Genomic DNA, 19,419 nt, shown 5'->3' on the forward strand with positions numbered 1-19,419 from the left:
ACCTCAGGCCACACAGCAGATAAATGGCACACCTGGGATCCAGCTCCAGGTGTCTGACTTTCAAGGCCTGTGCCCTTAACCGCTGAGACACACTGAATGTAGCTCCCTGTCCAGTGTCTCAGTTACTGATCTTTCCCGGATCAGGATGATGGCCCAAAACAAGGTGGAAATGGGGGGGCGCACAACCTAAAAGAAAGGTAGGGAGGAGCGTGCTAGGCGTGGGGGAGAGCAGTGAGATGCTGAGCGATGTCTCTGGGTTCAGGGAGGGGGCTCACGGGGGAGCAAGACACTAACACAGTGCTTCCCAAAGTTTAGAGGCAGAGAAGTCACTTAATGCAGAAAAAGGGAGCAAGGCTGATGTAAAATGCAGATTCCTGGGCCTCGCTGCCAGAGATTCTGTCTTAGTGGCTCTTTGTTGGGGGCGAGAAACCCAGTATTAACAAACTCCCTGGGAGAGTCTAGTGCAGATGGTCCAGGGCCCACACTGTGAGATGTCCTGCAGGGACTTCAAAGTCAGCACAAGACTCTTCCAGGTGCCCGCCCCCACCCCGCACCAATGATCTTGGCATCCCTCTTTTTCCACTCCTCCTTGATATCCCATATGCCTGGCTCTCCTTCTCCCTGGGCCCCGGGACCCCCAGTGAGCACTGCAGGCCTCGGGGGCTCCGTTCCTGCTCTTCTCTCCACCTGACGCCATCTTTCCCGTCTTCCTTCGCTCCGGCCCATCTCCCCCGAGAGGCCTCATCACCTCTCCCCTTCCTTAGCCTCCCATCCCACAAGGGCTCATCTCTTGGGGGTCTGCTGAAGTGTCATCTCTTTAGGAAGCCCTCCCTAACCACAGGCGAGTGTCCTTCCACACCTGTAAAATGGGGACGAAGAGGAAATGAGAACACGCAGGCAACGAGCAATGCAGGCGCTATAGAGAGTAGCTCTTCCTTTTATATTGCTCGACCTGGGGCAGACCAGCTCCTGCATCTCTAAAATGGTGGTAAGAGCTCTTGTGCCAAGCGCTGTGTGAAAATATATAGTGACATACTTATTGTTGCTGCCATGTTACAGTTGAGGAAAATGAGGCCAAGATGGATTAAAAAACTTGTCCAAGGTGGCCCAGTTAGGCACTGGTAGTCCTTCTCTGTGGACTGAGGCACCAGGTCCCCGGCTCTGATCATCAGGTTATACCGCCTTTCACTGCTATGAGCTCCCGTGAGATGACAAATGCCAGGGCCCTGGCACAGGGCCGAGCACCTGGTAGGTGCTCAATAAATGCTGGGGACGAAAGTGAATGGAAAGGTTTCTACATCCTGGCAGAGGGAAGAAAAATGACCCAAAGACTTTACTGATCATGAGGTCTCATGCTTTTTATTTGACAAGACTCGACATCTTAAGATCTCTCATGAGAACGGGATGTAAAAATTCAGGGGGAAAATCAGAATGGGGTCCCCTCGAAGCCTGGTGGGTGCCCAGCGGTCATTCTCCCTCAGCGGGGAGTGATGGTGCGTTTTAGCTTCAGAGCATCAGGCGGGCGCAGAGATGCTGGAGGGGGAGGGGCGCAGGGTGGCTGCTGGGGTTCCAGCCGCCCCCCTCCCCCGCGCCCAGCTCCTGACCTCCGTCACTCTGTACTGTTGCCGCCTCAGACGGACGACGGGGAGATTCAGTCTCATCAGGCATCAGAGGAAGAAATCCCTGGGTGTTATTTTCCAATTAAGGTGCCACACGGAATGGAGACTCCTCCATCCTACCTCCAAATTCTCTTTCCATTCAGGTCATTAAGCTCATCTACCCACCTTTGAGTTCCATACAAAACTTAGGGGAACCGGAAAGCCCCCCTTTTGAGCCTGGGTCTCCCCGCAGTCCGAGTCTTCCACCTGAATTGCACCGATGGGTAACCCTGTGGGTCCTGTTTCTCCCGAGATGCGTGAATCCTGAAGATACGCTAGTGAAACTGCCGGTCTCTGTCCCCTTTCCCACAGCTTCCCGGCTCTGGGTGGCTCAGACATCAAGAAGACGGAAGAAAAGAAGAACACTGAACAATTCCATTGATGGAACCCAGACCCCGAAGGCCGGGATGAGCCTAAATCTCAGGAAAAATAGAAAAAGACAATTCCAGTGGGGCTACGGGACGCAGACGGTAACGCGAGCCGCCACCACCACGCGAGACTAGGAGGCTTCCCGGAGACGGACGACTTTCTGAAATGCCCGCCGGAACTCCTCGTTAAACACAGTGTAGATGATCGGATTGATGAGGGAGTTCAGGTAGCCGAGCCAGGTGAAGAAGTCGAAAAGCGCCGGGTGCATCCAGCACGAGTCCCGGCAGATGGGGAGGACCAGGGATGCGACGAAGAAGGGCAGCCAGCAGACGATAAAGGCCCCCAGGATGACCCCCAGGGTCTGCGTGGCTTTGCGTTCCCGGGCGGCCGACAGCCTCTTGCGCTCCAGGGCGCTGTCCGCCAGCTGGACCTTCACGTGGTTGAAGAAGAGAGCGGAGCCGGCCAAGTGGGCGTGCGCGCCGTGGTGCAGGCCCGGGCCGAGCGAGCAGAGCGAGGAGCGCGCGGAGCCCGTGATGAGCTGCGCGGTGGTGAAGCGCTTCCCGTAGAGGGACGGCGGGTTCAGGATGCGCTTCCGAGCGGCCACGTAGATCCGGCCGTAGAGGATGATGAGCAGCACGGACGGGATGTAGAAGGCCCCGCAGGTGGAGTAGATGGTGTAGGAGATCTGGGACGTGTTCACCAGGCAGTCCGACATCTCGTCGCGAGCTTTGGCCTGCCGCCAGAAGAGAGGCGGGATGGAGATGCACACGGAGATGGCCCAGACGACGGCGATCATGGCCGCGGCGTGGCCGGCGGTCCGGCGTTTACTGTACTCCAGGGCATCGGTGATGGCCCAGTACCTGTCCAGAGCGATGACACAGAGATGCAGGATGGAGGCCGTGCAGCACGTGATGTCAGAAGACAGCCAGATGTCACACAGGACTTGGCCGAAGCTCCAGGTGCGCGTGGTGGTGTACGCGATGCTGATGGGCATGACCAAGACGGAAACTAGGAGGTCAGTCACGGCCAGGGAGCCGATGAGATAGTTGGCGGGGGTGCGGAGCTTCCTGGTGAGGAAGATGGTGGTCAGCACGAAGGCGTTGGAAAGGACTGTGGCCAGTGTGATGATGGAAAGAACCACGGCAAGAGAAATCTGAAGGGCCTGCAGGGTCCCGGGGTCCCAGGCGTCTGGGGTTTCTGTAGCATTCAGAGACCTGTTGGAGGCCTCCTGGAGAGGGCCTTCCACTGACTGGTTTCGTGGGGACATTCTAGGTGGCGGTCTTTTCCCACCGGCCCCCACGCGCACGGCTTTCTCTCTCACAGTTGTCTTGCCCGCAGAACCAGGGCATCCTGTTTCGCACTGGAGGGCCCATTGCTCAGAGCAGACCACAGCGAAGAGGCCTCATTGAGCCCTGAGGTCACTACCAGCAGGCAGTTCAAGGTCTTTCCTGCATCCGACGAATCCCAGGATGTCTCGCTGCCCTGGAACTCTGCCCAGCAAGTGGTCAGGCCCACCGGACACACGCTGAACATGTCAGACATTCACCAGTGCAGGCAATGCCTCGGGCATTTCGGCTTCTTCCAAAGCCTGTGAGGTAACTATGTTTAACGGGAACTTCAGAATTTCCCCCATCCTCTTCTGAGACGACTGGGGATTTCAGGTGGGGCCCCTGGGGAGCTGTTCAAACTAGGGACAAAAGGAAATACCAGCTGATTCAGAAAGGAAGTCCAGTCAACAGCCTGCAGTTTTCCCAGGTTCATCTTGACACATCATGAGGCCCTTAACTCTGGTTCCTGTCCCACTGATCGTTCTGAGCCTGAACAGACAAAACATTCCAGTTACCAAGACTCGAAGAATGCATGAGCTGGGGGAAGGCAAAACAAACAGATCACGGCCAGCTCATCCAGAAAGGCACATATTCTGAGCTCTGGAGTTTTAAAAAGAAACAAAGTGAAGAGTTAAGTTCTAGCAGGACAGTTTAGACACTTCAGATTAGTTGTAAGATGAACAGACACTGCTTAGTGCTGGCAGTGGTGCAGCGACACGGGCATGGCATTCTCGGAAGTGTCAGGAGGACACAGGGGAGGGCAGTGCCCCTCCCCCACAACTCCCAGAGGGGCAAAGTATCGCAGCTGTTGGAAGCCTCACAACCTGGTTACAAGTACAGGAAATCAGCTCTGTAAATTGTGAATCAGAAATCCTTCTATTTATTCAGTGGAAACTAAGCCAAATAACTGTGCACAGAAAAAAAAAAAGAAGCTGGGAAAGAATATATACAATATATGCCTCTTGAAATTGGTAGGGGAGTGACTTTTCTTCTTTTCATGTGACATTTCCAAACTTCCTAGAGTAAGCATGCTTGACTCTTCACCCCTCCACCCCCCAAAAAAAAACAAAAACAAAATACTTTTTTGTTAAGCCAATAAATGAAATCCCTGAGCATTTTTCATAGTGAAAGTTCAGAAAATACATTCGTCTTTCCAAACAGAAACAGAAAATGTAGTCCCAAGCAAATCTTGAAGACTCATTTTCTTTTCCCCTCTGATCTTGAACTTGGGTTTCCGTATTTGGGACATGGGCAGGTTACCGGGGCTTGGGGACCTGGGTGTTGCCGATCAGTGAGGCAAACCAGAGGGCAGTCCGTGGGGCCTGGCCATCAGCCTCTGGGTGAGAGGGGTTGGTAAAAGGAATGCCAAGACCTCTTAGCCCCATCCACACTCCCACGGCGCCTCTCCTCACCTTGTGTGGAATGCTACAGCTGCACCAGGAAACCCTATAATTCATTTCATTTCTTCCAGGTTGACTTAGCAAACAGGTTCTGCCCTGGGCACGTCCGCAGCCCGGAGAAGACATGTTGAACCCTGGAATGGAGCTGGCAAGGCAGAATATGTATATGCACTTAAAAATGGGACCATCGCACTTATGTATAAATTGATTTTGTAGTTTGTCCATTTTTCAACTTAATATACTTTGAACAGTGTTCTGTAAGTCACCCCCGCAACATCCTTCTTAAGGGCCACATATTGTGCCCCAGGTTGGCTACGTTGAGGACAAGGGTTTCATTAGTCCAAGTTGAGACGGATGGCATTCCTGGTGGCCAAGAAGGCAAGAGCAAAGGCCTAGAGGGTCAGAAAGTGCAAGGCAGTCAGGGAAGGGCAGAGACACCAGCAGGCAAGAGTGCAGAGACCAGAGACGGGGTGAGAGATGAGGCCCAGCAGGTGGCTGGGGCCAAGGCTGGGAGGCAGCACGGCAGGAGCTGAGCCTGGACCACTGGGCAATCTGGGCTCCAGTTCCTGTTCTCTCACAGCCTGCCTGTGTGACCTTGGGGAAGTCCTTTATGCTTTCAGAGTCTCAGATTGCTCCCCCCAAACGGTGGCCACCCTGCCTGCTGCCAGGGCTGCTGTGGAGTTCCCGAGGCTCCCCACAAGGCCAGCCTTTGGCACCCTGTAGGTGCCAAGAGGTGCCAGGAATCATCATCATCATCCCACTCCCCTCCCCACAGCTCGGCTCAGGGCTCTCTGTAGGGAAGGTGCAGCCTATGGCGGTTGATTTATTTTTAAACATTAAGAAGCTACAGCTGTAATGTGGTAGCTTTCCTCCCACTCCCCCAAATTGTGGGTGCTTCGTCTTAAAAAAAATATCTGCCTGGAGGAGGAAAAATAGTCTCCATTTGAGAAAACCAGTTTTAAGGCACCTTCTCCGAAATATTCCCAAAGTTTGAAGGATATTGTTAGAATCCGAGCCCTGGCTGGCATAGCTCAGTGGATTGAGTGCGGGCTGTGAACCAAAGTATCGCAGGTTCGATTCCCAGCCAGGATACATACCTGGGTTGCAGGCCATGACCCCCAGCAACCACACATTGATGTTTCTCTTTCTCTCTCTTTCTCCCTCTCTTCCCTCTCTAAAAATAAATAAATAAAATCTTAAAAAAAAAAGAATATTGTTAGAATCCCTTCCACTGGGGCTGCTGGGATGTTCCAGGCACGGAGCTGGCCTTGCAACTCAGACTCACCTGAGCTGGGACGTGGGCAACGTGGCCCCCTACTGACAGCCAACCAATGCTCAGAGACGGGAGGTCACTTGCCCAAGGTCACGCAGGTGAAAGTGGAAAAACCGGGTGGAAATTTCCATTCTTCTCTGCACTGCGTCGACTCAGGAAGAAAAGCCAGAAGGCGCCTGGGCCTCCAGCAGCAACGCTGGCTTGGGATCCCAGGGTGATAAGTGAAAATATGAGCTCCCAGCCCCACCCCAAAAGCCTCCGGCTAAAGATTCCTCCCACTTTGGTTCACACGAAAAATGTGAAGTTGGGTTGGACTGTTTGGAATTTTCTTCCTTCCAGACAGTCTGGGCGAGTGAGGCACCGTCATTTCTCAAGGGTGAAGCTGGTGTGCTCGCCCCACAAGCCCATGCGGTCACTCCTGGGTTCCAGGAATTCCAGTGACCTCATTCCAGTGAAAGGCGTGGGCTCAGGCAGCCCTGGGAGGCCGGTGGGTGACATCTTGGGGGAAGAAGGGCAGGATGGACTGCCTCTGTCGGGACTTGGCGCTGCAGGAAGCCACACCATTCGGAGGCCACCTCCTTCCTCTCCTGCCCGCTGTCCTTCCCCCATCCCGAACAAAGCTGGGGCACTTCCCATGATGCAGCTACCTTTGGGGACACAGACTGTAGTGCTACAATCAACTACTTCCCGCCCATCACGCTTTGAGCACTAAATTAAAAATGCAAATTAAAACAGCAGGGAGAGCCCATTCTCACCCAGCAGGCAGGTAAACATTTTTAATCTGATGATGCCCGGTCATTTGGTTAGGGTGTACAGCAACAGGAGTTGTCACCTGCCGCCAGGAGAGTAGATGTTGGAGAAACCTGGTTAGGAAACAATTTGGTATTATCTCATAAAGCTAAATATGTAGTGACGACCTCATGACTCAGTAATTTCACTCCTAGGGATGCATGTCAGGCACCCTGGGATGAGCTCCTCAGCTGACAGCAGCAAGAATGGTTGCAGTAGCCTTGGCGGGTGTGGCTCAGTGGATTCAGTGCTGGCCTGTGAACCAAAAGGTCACCAGTTCGATTCCCAGTCAGGGCACATGCCTGGTTGTGGGCCAGGTCCCTAGATGGGGGTGTGCGAGAGGCAACTGATGGATGTTTCTCTTGCACATCAGTGTTTTTCTCCCTCTCCTTCTCCCTCCCTTCCCCTCTCTCCTGAAATAAATAAAATCTTCCAAAAAAAAAAAGAATGTTCACGGTAGCGCTGCCTGTAACAGCAAACAACGAGAAACTGCCCAAACGCCCGTCAGCAGCAGAATGGTGGAGTATGGCCTATTGCTATGATGAGGTCCTGCAGGGCAGCAGAGCTGAGTAAACCACAGCCGCATGCATTCTCACAAACACAACGCTGAGTGCCAAGGCCAAAACCATGCAAGAAGAAACAAACTGTTCAGACATATAAATACATGTGGCAACACCATAAGGAAAAGCAAGGAAATGTCAAATATAAAATTGCACCTGGAGAGCAAAGGATGTGGGACTACAACTGTGAAGGAGTTTGAAAGGCACCAATGATGTGTGGTTTTTTAAGGTGGTGGAAGGGTATTTATTTTTCTTCTTTTATTAGTATGTATGTTATATGTATTTACGAGGTCTGTCCAGAAGGTATCCAGTCGTGTAATATGAAAAATAGAGACATTTTTTAAGAAGATACAAGAAACATTGCACATAGGACAATGACGCCTCAATCCCCTTCAAAGTAGGCACCTTGGGACCTCACACAGTTCTCCTGATTGCCATCAGCTGCCCTGTTCTATTTTCCTGAATCTCATCGATGATCTGAAACCTCTTCCCTTTCAAAGGTGATTTTAGTTTTGGGAAAAGCCAGAAGTCTCGGGGCACCAAATCTGTTCTGTACGGGAGCTGAGTCACCTGGGTGATTTGATGATTTGCCAAAAAGCTCTATGAGACACAATGCATGAGCGGGCACGTTGTTGTGATGAAGCTGCCAATCACCAGCTGCCCACAGCTGTGGCCTTCTGATTCATTCAAAGCTTTTTACAGAGGACTGTTCAAGCTTAATGCAAACTCTGATGCAGATTCATTCTTTACTTCCCCAGTCATTTGGAATGCAAGGACCACTCCGTGCACACGCTCACTCAACAGTGTCTACCGCCCCCCCTGACTAGTGCAGGGAAGTCGCCACTGTTCACACATGAGCAGTCCAGTCCACTCTCCGTGGCTGCCACGTTACATCGATGTCCATTCTCAATGCATTAACAAACCATTCTCATTATATTAACAATGACTGGACTTTTTCCAGACAGACCTTGTACAATCTTTTGAAGGGAAGGATATATTTGTTGTTTTTGTTTAACAATTTTGTACGTTATTAAAAAAGAACCACACTGCCAGCAATAACATTGGTACATTGTGACACATTAATACCTGTTGATACATTTGAGTCCCAAAGATCTGGGACTGGTCCCAGCTTTGCCACTGACCAGCGGGGGAGCCAGGTAGCTGAGGACAAGTCACAACTGCTCCTTGACCATTGGTTTCTTCCGTGGTCACATGGGAACATAAGCGCAGCTGTGCTGCCCCCCAGGCGTGTTTAGTAATTCCAGTAAGACCATGCATGTGATGTGCTGTAAACTGTGGAGCTCTAAACAAATGTAACAATGGTAACAAAGACAGAGGCCAGTGGCTGAAAGCATATTTTTTTGAGAGAGAGAGAAAGGGAGAGAAACTTTTATTTGTTGTTCCATTCATTTATACATTCATTGTTGACTTTTAAAAAAATATTTATTTATTTTCAGAGAGGGAGGAAGGGAAGGAGAAAGAGGGAGAGAAACATCCATGTGTGAGAGATACATTGATCCGTCGCCTCTCACACACCCCCAACTGGGGACCTGGTCTGCAACCCAGGCATGTGCCCTGACTGGGAATCGAACCGGTGACCCTTTGGTTTGCAGGGCCACACCAGCCAGGACACTGGTTGACTCCTGTATGTACCCTGACTTGGGATCAAACCCGCAAACTTGGCGTATTGGGATGATGCTCTAACCAACTGAGCTACCCAGCCAGCGCCCAAAAATGTATGTTTTATGTCAGGAAGTCTCTGGTCCCAATCTCTGTGGCTCCACTTTCTCTCGGTGGCCATTGGGTAAGTCCTTCAAGCTCTCCAGGCTGTGGAGATGCTAACCCATGCCTCACAGGAGTTGAGAAAGAAGGGGTAAGATCATGGGTCCAAATGCCCAACGTAGTAATGATGACTTCTCTGGTTTCTCTAAGGTGTATCCAGTCACATTCAGGTCCCCAGCAAGATCTCTTCCATGACCAGAAACAAGGCATCGCTGTCCATTCCAGTGAGTGATGGCTGCCATGGTCAGAGCTACCCGTCAGCCACACCAGCGGGCTTCTCCCCTGCCCATCACAGCTGCAGCACGGACTTTCCTCAGCCTTCCCCCAGCCCAGCAGTGCCACCCCTGGAATCCAGATCACAAGAACTCCAGCCACGCCATGCATCCCTTAGCTCCAGCATCCCTGCAGAGGGATGAAGGGGGAAAAGCAGGCAGACAGACTTGGGTTCCAACCCCAACTTCTTCCTCAGGCCACCTCTGACCACAGCTGACTGGACTGGGATGGATATGGGAGCCGAGATGGACCAGGCAGCTCTCTCTTGCGGATCTAGAATGGAGAGTGCGAGTGGCTGGGCAGACAGATGATGGAGGGGGGGCACCTGGAAAGCTAAGCATCCTGAGGCTGCAGTGGCCAGGCCACAGCCAGGACCAAAGCCACTTGCTGTGGCTTTGGGGGAGCAGAAAAGCCATCAATAAACAAAAAAAACAGATCTGCAGAAAGAAGCAGGAGAAAGGAACAAACCGAGAGGGGAACCACCTGCCCCAGGAGAGGAAGGAGAGGAGGGAGAGAGAGCCTTTCGGCCCGGGATACTCCTCCCAGTCTTCCCATGTCCATGAGGACCTCAGTTCCCAGGAAACCTCGGTGGTGCCAGCCCTTGCTTTTCCTCGTTGAGCCGGTTCAAATGGGCAGAACAGGCCTCCAGAAACAGAAATGAGACGGGATCCTCAGTTCCTTCCCAGCACGCTGATCCCCACTGTGGATCAAAGCAGCTCCTTTCGCCTCCTGGGCTGTTCTGCCTCAGATGTAAATTGCGGTAACAACGCCTTTCTCCCGAACTGCTGTGTGGATTCAGTAAAGGGGGGAACGCGGGCCTCTCTGTGGCTGTCACCCAGCAGGGACTCTTTTGATCAGTCTTCGCTGCTAAGGCCTCCTGCCCCCGGAGATCATCACCTCCCCTTTCCCAAGGGCCTTGACTTTAAGTAAGTCATCAAACTTTGCCAGAAACAAAGGGGGAGGGTGGGTTTAACGTACGCTCGGAAGCCAGCCTCCTCCTTTTGGAGGAAAACAAAAACAAAGACAAACACGCCAAGGAACCCAAGGCTCTGAGATGCAGATTTGCGGCAGCGAAATAAATAACTCCCACCAAGGAATTCGTGTCTGCCTGGTCTTTCTCTGGAAGCCGTTCGGTACGGATGAGCGGCCCGGCCAGGGAGGGGTTCCCCAAAATCTGCAGAGTGCTCCCTGGCGCACTAAGTGCGCCCACAGGTGCTGTTTCACCTTTCTCTCCACCGCACGGGGTCTCCTCTGCAAAATCGGGGCGTCAAGTCTACCTGCCGGGGGTGTCATGAAGGTGCAGTAAAATAACAGATGTGGGAAAAGCTCTGAAAAGTTTTAACATCTGGAGGGGGGCGGTTGTGTGTGTGCATCTGTGTATCTCTCTCTCTCTCTCTCTGTCTGTGTATCTGTACCTGAGGGCAAGTTTTGAAATCTAATCAGTATCTTGAGCAAGTCAATCTTTCACCTCAGTTTCTCTAATTATAAAATCTGGAAAATGTAGGGAATTCAAAGTAGCCAAACCTCTGACCCCAAACTTCCACTTTCAGCTATAAAGCCGACAAAAACATGTATGTCCGCCGAAAGACTTGTGCAAGAATCGCTGACAACAGCACTATTTGACAGCCTCGAACTAAAAACCGCATCAGCAGCAGGATGGATAAACAAACCAACTGGGGCATCGTCACACGACACAACCCCAGCCGCCCCTGCGAAGGGACCTAGCTGCATGCGCACACAGCCACACGGGCGAGATCTCACACGGGCGGGCAGCTCAACATTATGGCACCACATGTGACTCAGACTCCACACGGTTCAAACAGGAAACACTGACCCACGCTGATGGAAGTCACGCTAGCACACGTCGCCCTTGCGGGGAGGGGATGCGGGGACTGGGAAGAAGCGTAAGGGGGCTCGTGGGTGCAAGTCGTGTTCTGTTCTTCAGCCAGGAGAGCTCTCCTTGTGAAGATGCGTCAGGCTGCACATTTGTATTCCAGGCACTTCTGTCTTTGTAGAAAGCTTACCCGGAAAAGGAACCAGAAAAGGAACGCTTGAGTGCCTCACAACCTGAGGCCTCAGGCTTGCTGGTCAAACGGAGACCCTGGGCTTGTCATTTAACATCTCCGAGCTTAGTTTCCTCAAGTGGAAAATGGCGACAATAACAGTAGCAACCTCAAACTGCTGCTGTGCTTGAGTGAGCTTAATAAAAAGCGCCAGCCATGTAGTAAATGCTCCATAAATTCTAGTTAGTTATAATTAACAGCCCCTCCCGGGCAGCCATGATTTAGGAAAAACTTTTCAGATGACGTCACCCAGGCAGCTGAGGTTGCTCATGCCCAGAGGGGTGGGTGACTTGCCCACGACCACAGAGCGAAGGCCGGCATCCCTCTCGGCTCAGCTGCTCAGTGCTCCTGCTGCCCGTGCTGCCTCCGCCACCACCTTCCTCTGCCAAAAGGTGGAGTGTATTTCCCTGGCCCTCCATCCTGGGCTCAGTGCGGACTAGCCACAGCCAAGAGAGCGAGGCCGTGCTCGTGGGGACGTGGGCAAAGGGTTTGAATTCTCCCCTGGCTGCCCCTGGGGGCAGAGTTAGTATCCCCACTTTACAGATGAAGACACTGAGGGCCAGAGAGGTATAATGACTAGCCCGAGGCCACATGGGTAATGCGTGGCATGGCTGGGAGGGGAGCCAGAGCAGAGAGACTCTGGAATAGCCATTCCTGTCCTCCTGTGGCCATGGAAGGCTTGAAGTGTGGCCACTGAGATGCACTGTAGCAAAATCCCCTGCGTTTCAAAGGGTTAGTTCAAAAGAGAATGTGCCATATCTCATGAATCATTTTTACATGTTACGTGTTAAGGTTTGGGATATGTTGAATAAAACATATAATCAAAATTAATTTCACTTTTTTCTCTTTTCACATGGCTACCTCTAAATCTTCTAAAATTGTATTTGTGACCCTGGCTGGTATTGCTCAGTTGGTTGGGCATTATCTTGCAAACAGAAAAGTTGCGGGTTTAATTCCCTGTCAGGGCACACACCTAGGTTGAGGGTTCCGTCCCCATTGGGAAATGTATGAAAAGCAACCAATCCATGTTTCTTTTCTCTCCTACGTCGATGTTTCTCTCCTTCTCTTTCTCCCCCGTTCTAAAAATCAATAAGCCTGTCCTCAGGCAACGATAAAAAAATAAAATATTATTTGTGGCTTGCTTTATATTTCTCTTGGATGGCCCTGCTCTAGAACCAGTGGTTCTCAACAGGGGTGATATCGCCCTCTAGGGGTCATTTCGAGACTGTTCTCAGGGAATCCAATGCAATCCAGATAAACGGGTTGAGGCCGCACGGGGCGCTGCACGGTCAGGGGCTGGAATAGCAGTAATTGTAAAGTCATGGCGGACAGTATTAAGAGCTTACTATGTACCTGGCACTGTTTTAAGTGCTCCTGCTATATCAGCTCATCTAAGTCTGACCAGGAACTTCTGAAGTCAGCCCTATTGTTATTATTCCCATTTCCCAGGGGAGGGGACTGAGGCTCAGAGAAACGGCTTGCCTCAATCCCCAAGGCTAGGACTGGAACCTGGGCTTGCTCGACTCCATGCTCCACCACTCAGAAAAGGTGCTGAGTAAAGTCAGCTCCACGCCCTTCCTCGTTCCACAAATATCTACCCTACGCATGCCCGCACATACTCAAAAAACCTTTGCTGGGCACCTGTGTATGCCAGGCTTGGTCACTCCCACTTGAAAGGGCCCCTTTTTACTGAGGGAGGGTGCGTGGACGCCTCCGTTCAGCACTCGGCCCAGCCCACAGAGAAGGGAATGTGGCTCCCGCGGCGCCCCTGGGGCTGAACGAGCGCAAGCAGCACCTGGGGGCCTCGTGGAAACCGCAGGACCCCAGATTCTGTACTTCTAACAAGCTCCCGTGGACCCCACTGAGTTACTTGTACAGGGGGCAATAGTAATGTCAACCCCACGGTTTAAGAAGGATCTCAGAATGTCAAAGCGGGAAGAACTCTTAGGAATCACCTAGTCCACCTCCCTCATGGTACTGAGAGGGAGAGGGACCCAGAGAGGGTAAGACGCTTGCCCGAGGTCACACAGTGAGTGACAGGCAGGGCCCAAATCTTCAGACTGCCATCAGTGACCCTTCCATGGCCTCCAGTTTGCAGAGGAACTTAAGGTGAAGGACAGAAGTGTCCAGGGGCTTTCATGCCCGTCTCACACCACATGCTGTTGGCATTTTGAAATCCACCTCCATCCGCAACACACACACACACACACACACACACCTCCAGTCTGAGTTTCCACACTGGCGGAGTAATTCTGCGAGCAGACTGCCGGGGCGGACCACACTCCGCCAGAAGCCTCTACGGCTGTGACCCGGCCCTGGAGCTCTGGCCCTGGAGCTCCGGCCCTCCCCACCAGATGCTGCACATCTGAGCCTCCAGAGAGCACTTGAGCTGATGAGTTAAACCATTTTCGCAACAGAGGAGAGGCTGTCTTCTCCAGACTGGATAAACAAGATACTAACAACAGGAATTCATTTCCTAGAAATTAAACGCCGAATTTGTTCGTGTTTACAGGATCCAAATCCTCTATTCGCCATCTGCTTTCCCTGCTGGGAGGCACAATCCAGCCATGATGAGGCGCACCACTTTCGGAGTCAGGTAGACCCAATGCTCCCCAGCTCTGCCATTTCCTAGTTCTGTGCCCTTGGGCAAGTTCCTCAACCTCTCTGAGCCTCTACCATTTCAATAGCCATTGCCTCATCCATTTGATAACTATTTATTTAAAGCCACGTGTTGTTGGCATGAGCAAACAAATGTGGACCCTGCTCCCAGGAAGACGTACAGTGGCCCTGGGGAAACCCTCCCGGGACCTGGGGTCACAGACGTGATTGAGGATGACACGGGAGTGTAAAGGGACCCTTGGGAAGGCAGGAGGGACAGGTAGCCTGCTGCAACCCTGAGACCCCCTCTGAAAGTGGCTTTGGAACAGAGCCCTGGCAGACAAATGGAATCAGCAAACGAGGAGGAGATGGGGGTCAATGGCGCCTACGCCACAGGAATGAAGCTGGGAGAACCCTTCCCTCCATGCACCCCAAATCCTATTTCTTCATTCTCTATTGCCTAATGATCCTGAGGTGGCACAGTCCAGCCCTTTCCTCTCATCCCCCTGTTCACCTGCACTCAGCAAAAGAGCCCATCTCCAGCGTGGTTGAGACCTCCTCCTGCAAAAACTCTATGGTTCACTCCTCTGAGCCTTTGCACAGGCTATTCCTTCCAGCTGGAATGCCCTTCCTTTTGTCTCTTTCAACCCTCCCGCAGTGTCTTTGGGCCCTAGGAATGATAGAAATCACTTCCTCCTCTCCATCCCGTGGGTTACCTTAAAATTTTTTTTTAAATTTATTGATTTGAGAGAAACATCTATCTGTTATTCCACTTATGCATTCATTGGTTGCTTCTTGTGTGCACTCTGGCTGGGGATCAAACCCACAACCTTGGTGTATAGGGATGATGCTCTAACCAACGGAGCTACCTGGCCAGGGCTCCACTGGTCTCCTCACCATGCATAACACTGGACTCCCCTGCATTTGGCTCACATGCTGACTGCCTGTCTCCCTGTCGGACTTGACTTCCAGAAGAAAGGAGGGACAGGTGTGCCCTGTCTTCTGAAGCCCAGTGTCCTCTGTGTAGAGTGTCCTTCCGCCTCACTCACCCATCCAATTCCAACTTCAACCTCACCATCGAATTTAACTGTCTCCTCCTGGCTGAAACGAGTCCAACCAAGTAGGGTCAGCCCCTCTCCCCAGTCCATAAAGTGCTTCACGTTTATGATTAGCACGCACGTCTCTCGACATCCTGCAGTCTAATGCTGTGGGGCTCTCACCCCTAAGATGGCATACTCCTGGAGCAGAGATCTGGTTTTGTTCATGGCTGTATGTTTTGGGCTTAATACTTACAGTGGTTCGGTAAGGATTTACTCAAAGAATGAATGAAAGAACACTGACGGTTTTACCTTTGACACCTTTCTCTGTACCTCTGGCCCCCAATGTCCTCTGGTCATTCCTCCCTGATGTCCCACAGGGGCCCCAACCTCAATGAAGCCACCATCTTCCTCACCCACACCAGTCCCTCCCTGTTCCCTCCTTGGTCTGCTTGTTCACCCATTCCCAACACCACGCTCCTCCCTCTCCCATTCAGCATTTAACCAATTCCATCTCTTTCGTGAATGAGGAAGCTGAGGCTCAGAAAGCTGATGTGATCGGCTCAGGGTTCCACAGCAAGTACATGCCCAAGGCCAGGGCCTTGCTCTCTGAACAGACTGGCCTCCCTCCTTAGCTTGACCTCTCATTCCCCTCCAGGCTCTGTCTTCTTTTCCCTGACTTCTCTACACACATTTGGGGCATGTGCATCTCGGTTCAGGCTGACAGACTGCCCTCTGCCTGGAAGAGTGACCTTTCCCACTCCCCTTCATTCATATTGATTGTAATCTGCTTTCTGTTCTCTGAGCTCGGAGGTCCTTCTCAAAGACCACCTCCTCCTCCCCTAGTCAACCAGCGGCAAAGTCTCCCTCCTTTATACCCTCTCCCGATTGGAGGTTTGCTTGTGCCTGTGGCTGGAAGCTCCTTGGGGAGCTCCCCTCCCTACCCCAGTGCCAGCAGCTCGGTAGGCTGCAATCGATATAGAGCAACTCCTCTTCCACGGCTCACACAAGCCCTGGAGAGATAACAGCATTCTCTCTCTCCCGTCTGAAACTCTCTGCTGGCTCCCTTGTCTAAATAAAATCCAAAATCTCACCGTGGCCCACAAGGCCCTGTATTAGCTGTGTCCCCACCCCACCCCCAGCCAGCCACCTCTCTGGCCTCATTTCCGACCATGTGCTCCCCTTAAATATCATCTCTTAGGCGAAGCTTTGACCAGCCAACGTAACGTAGCTCTCACTCTCTATTATACTGCCCCTGCTTCATGCTCATTTTAGCACTTCCACCTATCTGCCACCAGCCTGAGAAAAGTTCTGGGCTGGAGACACACATTTATGAGGTCATGTGCATATAGAGGCAGTAACTCAAGCCCAGTGGACGAGACCACCCAGGGAGAGGAGAGGAGGGCCTGGGAGAGCAGAGTTGCTAATGGCTGTGGAAAGGAGGATGAACCTGCAAAAACAGAGGCACAGCAGGCAAAATAGACAGTGCTAAGTTGCAGGAGCCGGAAGAGAGTGTTCCCAGAGCAAAGGAATGGTCAACAGGGTCAGCGGCTGCTAAGAAAGTTAGAGACCAAACAGCATCTGCTGAACTCAGCTTCCTGGAGGACACTGGCGGCCTGGGCAGACCCCCCGCCCCACGCCCCTCTGTGGGCCTCAGACAGGAGCCATCTGTGCGATGAGAGGAACCTCTTAGGTCCTGGGAACTCTCGGCTCCGAGATTCTGCACACATTCACACACCAGTCACCAAGAAGAACGGTCGACCATCTGCGGCCTCGAAGAGGAGGGACGCCCCAGAGTTCTCACCTTCAGAACTCTCCCACAAGGTAAGTGACAAACTCGGAGGAAGCACCTCTGTGCTTCCAGCCCTGTACTGGGCGCCGTGGGGAGGACAGCAGGCACTAGGTCATACCGGTCATGGCCAGCAGGCCAGCTCCCTCACTCCTGTGCAACCCGACCTTCTATGGCCTGGCTTTCCTGGCTGCCTCCATGACGAAGACCACTCACTTCTCCCCACCAGCTGGACAGGACCAGAAGCTGGAGAAGGCCCATCCACCCAGGTGGCCTTGCTTGCTTGCTTGCTTGCTTGCTCTGTTGGTGAAGTGTCCCTCCATGTCCTTGGAAGGAGGGCAGAGACCCTGGCCAGAGGCTGTGCAGGCCAAGGGACAGCAGAGACCCACAGTGTGCGTTGATCAGAGAACACTGGAGCCCTGGCTGGCGTGGCTCAGTGGACTGAGTGCCGGCTTGCAAACCAAAGGGTCTCCAGTTCAATTCCCAGTCAGGGCACATGCTTGGGTTGCGGGCCAGGTCCCCAGTAGGGAGCATGTGAGAGGCAACCACACATCGATGTGTCCCTCCCTCTTTTTCTCTCTCCCTTCCCCTCTCTCTAAAAACAAATAAATAAATAAAATCTCTTAAAAAGAAAGAAAGAAAACAGTGGAGGTTGAGTCCAAGAAAGAGACCGAAAAGGACTGAAAGGCTGCCGTTGCCACCCAGAGCAGTGACAGCCACTAAGGCCTGAGCTGCTCTTTCTGCACAGGTGCGGTGCTGAACAATGACCCCACTTGATTTGCACAGCTATTCCCACCTCACACGGCAGGAAAGCAAAGCTCAGAGGTTAAGGGCTTCCCCAAGGTTACACAGCTAATAAATAGCCAGGCCCAGTTGGTAATGCAGACAGTCTGACTGAGAGCCCCTGCTCTGAATCCTTGGACTTCCCCGGAGCTGCCCTGGTGGAGGGACTTGAGTCTTATATTCTCTTACAAGCAGTGTGACCTTGGACAAGATTTATTCTCACTCTCCACATCTGCAGTAAAGCAGATTTCTCAGTGTCCTTCCAGTTCTGACTTTATGTAATTAGCTAGGATTTGCACCGAACTTTACAGTTTATAAAAAGGCATCCATCCATTCTACATCTCATTTATCCACCCCCCCCATCCCGCATGGGGGGAGAAGTATCCCCTCCATTTGGTAGATGTGCACACTGGGGTTCTAAGAGATGCGGTGACCTGGTCAGGGCCCCCTGGGCTTCTGGTCTGGAAGCCCTGGCTCCACGCGGGACGCTCCTTCAACTCCCCTCAAGAACAGGGCGGTCCCACGGCCGCACCCCGACCTGGCCGGCAGGGGGCAGCCCCCGTCGCCCATGGGCTGCAGGGGCCTGGTGGGGGCGTCACAGCCCCCTGCCCACAGTGGGGGAGCCCCTCCCGCCCCACCAGATCTTGCTTCCACACGGGGCACCCCAACGCGCACAGGACACCCCGCAGCTCGTCCGAGCGCAGCCTCGGACCACCCTCCATCGCGGGGCTCTGGACGGCGCTCCTAGATGCTCCCCTCGGACTGCGCTACTCCTCCGGGACCCTCTTCCCCACGCGCCTCCCATCCGAAGGCGCCGGGAGGTGGGGCGCCTTGGGTCGCCGAGGCCCGAGCCCAAGCGCCCTCTCCCTGCCCCGCGCCTTCGGCCAGACCGCGAGCCGCGAGGGGCCCCGGTGCGCCCCTCTCCGGGCGGCACTCGACTCCGAGCGCTTACCCGCTCGCCCTCCCGGATCCTGCTTCTTCGCGCCGCGCCGCGTCTTGTCTCACCGGCCAGCGACCCCCTCATCTCCGCGGTCACCTCAGCCGAGCTCCTAGGCGCCGCCCGCCCCGGCCCCCCCTTGCCCGCCACCCCGGCCCTCCCCGGCCATCGCCCTGCGCTCCCGCACTCCCTCCACCCCTCGCAGCGCCCTGCAGCGCCGGCTCTCGCTCCCCTTCCTGCGCCCGCTACTCCTCCTCCTCCTCCTCCTCCTCCTCCTCCTCCTCCTCCTCCTCCTCCTTGCTCCCCTCCCCCCAGCACCTCCCTCGCCAGGCTTCCTCTCCACTGGGCCCCCGCCCGCCAGGAGGCTCGGCCCCTTCCAGCCCCAGCCCCAGCCCCCAGCCCCCAGCCCCCAGCCCCCAGCCCCAGCCCCAGCCCCAGCCCCAGCCCCAGTCCCGCAGGATCTCCTAGGACCACCCGCCTTCGCAGCCGCCCCAGCCCCGTCTGTGGGAGGGAGGGTGGCCTGGGTCTGGAGTGGGGGTGGGGGTGAGACGTGGGCCACGCCCAGAGACCCTCGGGGAAAGCCTGGGCTCCCGCAGCCGACCCTGTCCCCTGTGCGCATCCCCAGCTGGATTTTTAAAAATTCATTTACCAAAAGTGTTTCTCAGTCCACTGTGTATCAGGCAGGTTCTAGGCACTGCGGGTACAGCAGAGAACAAAACAGTAGACCCGGTGGAGCTTACGTGAATGTAAGAAGTAACACTTAGCGGTAAACGGTACGAA

The 19,419-nt window shown here is 53.5% G+C and overlaps 1 protein-coding gene across 4 annotated transcripts; it reads right to left on the reverse strand.

The window, feature by feature from the left end:
* Positions 1-1,353: 1,353 nt before the first annotated feature.
* Positions 1,354-18,755, reverse strand: HTR1D (5-hydroxytryptamine receptor 1D). 4 transcript variants are annotated; one of them, XM_045859234.1, is made up of 3 exons: positions 18,655-18,755; positions 4,768-4,900; positions 1,354-3,714 (listed from the first exon to the last, which is right to left on the reverse strand). In XM_045859234.1, the coding sequence occupies exon 3, from the start codon at positions 3,292-3,294 to the stop codon at positions 2,158-2,160; it is 1,137 nt and encodes a 378-aa protein (XP_045715190.1). In that variant the 5' UTR covers positions 3,295-3,714; positions 4,768-4,900; positions 18,655-18,755; the 3' UTR covers positions 1,354-2,157. The 4 variants fall into 4 exon arrangements, with proteins under 4 accessions (XP_045715190.1, XP_045715187.1, XP_045715188.1 ...); XM_045859231.1 differs by having other exon boundaries at positions 1,354-3,844; XM_045859232.1 differs by lacking the exon at positions 18,655-18,755 and adding an exon at positions 5,853-5,899 and having other exon boundaries at positions 1,354-3,844.
* Positions 18,756-19,419: the final 664 nt, after the last annotated feature.

Source organism: Phyllostomus hastatus, unplaced genomic scaffold (genome assembly GCF_019186645.2).
Source record: "Phyllostomus hastatus isolate PE091 unplaced genomic scaffold, TTU_PhHast_1.1 phas_scaffold_182, whole genome shotgun sequence".
NCBI lineage: Eukaryota > Metazoa > Chordata > Mammalia > Chiroptera > Phyllostomidae > Phyllostomus > Phyllostomus hastatus.

Bases quoted from the DNA above. Each gene is read 5' to 3' on its own strand.
- HTR1D (XM_045859234.1), bottom strand. From the start codon at position 3,294: ATGTCCCCACGAAACCAGTCAGTGGAAGGCCCTCTCCAGGAGGCCTCC.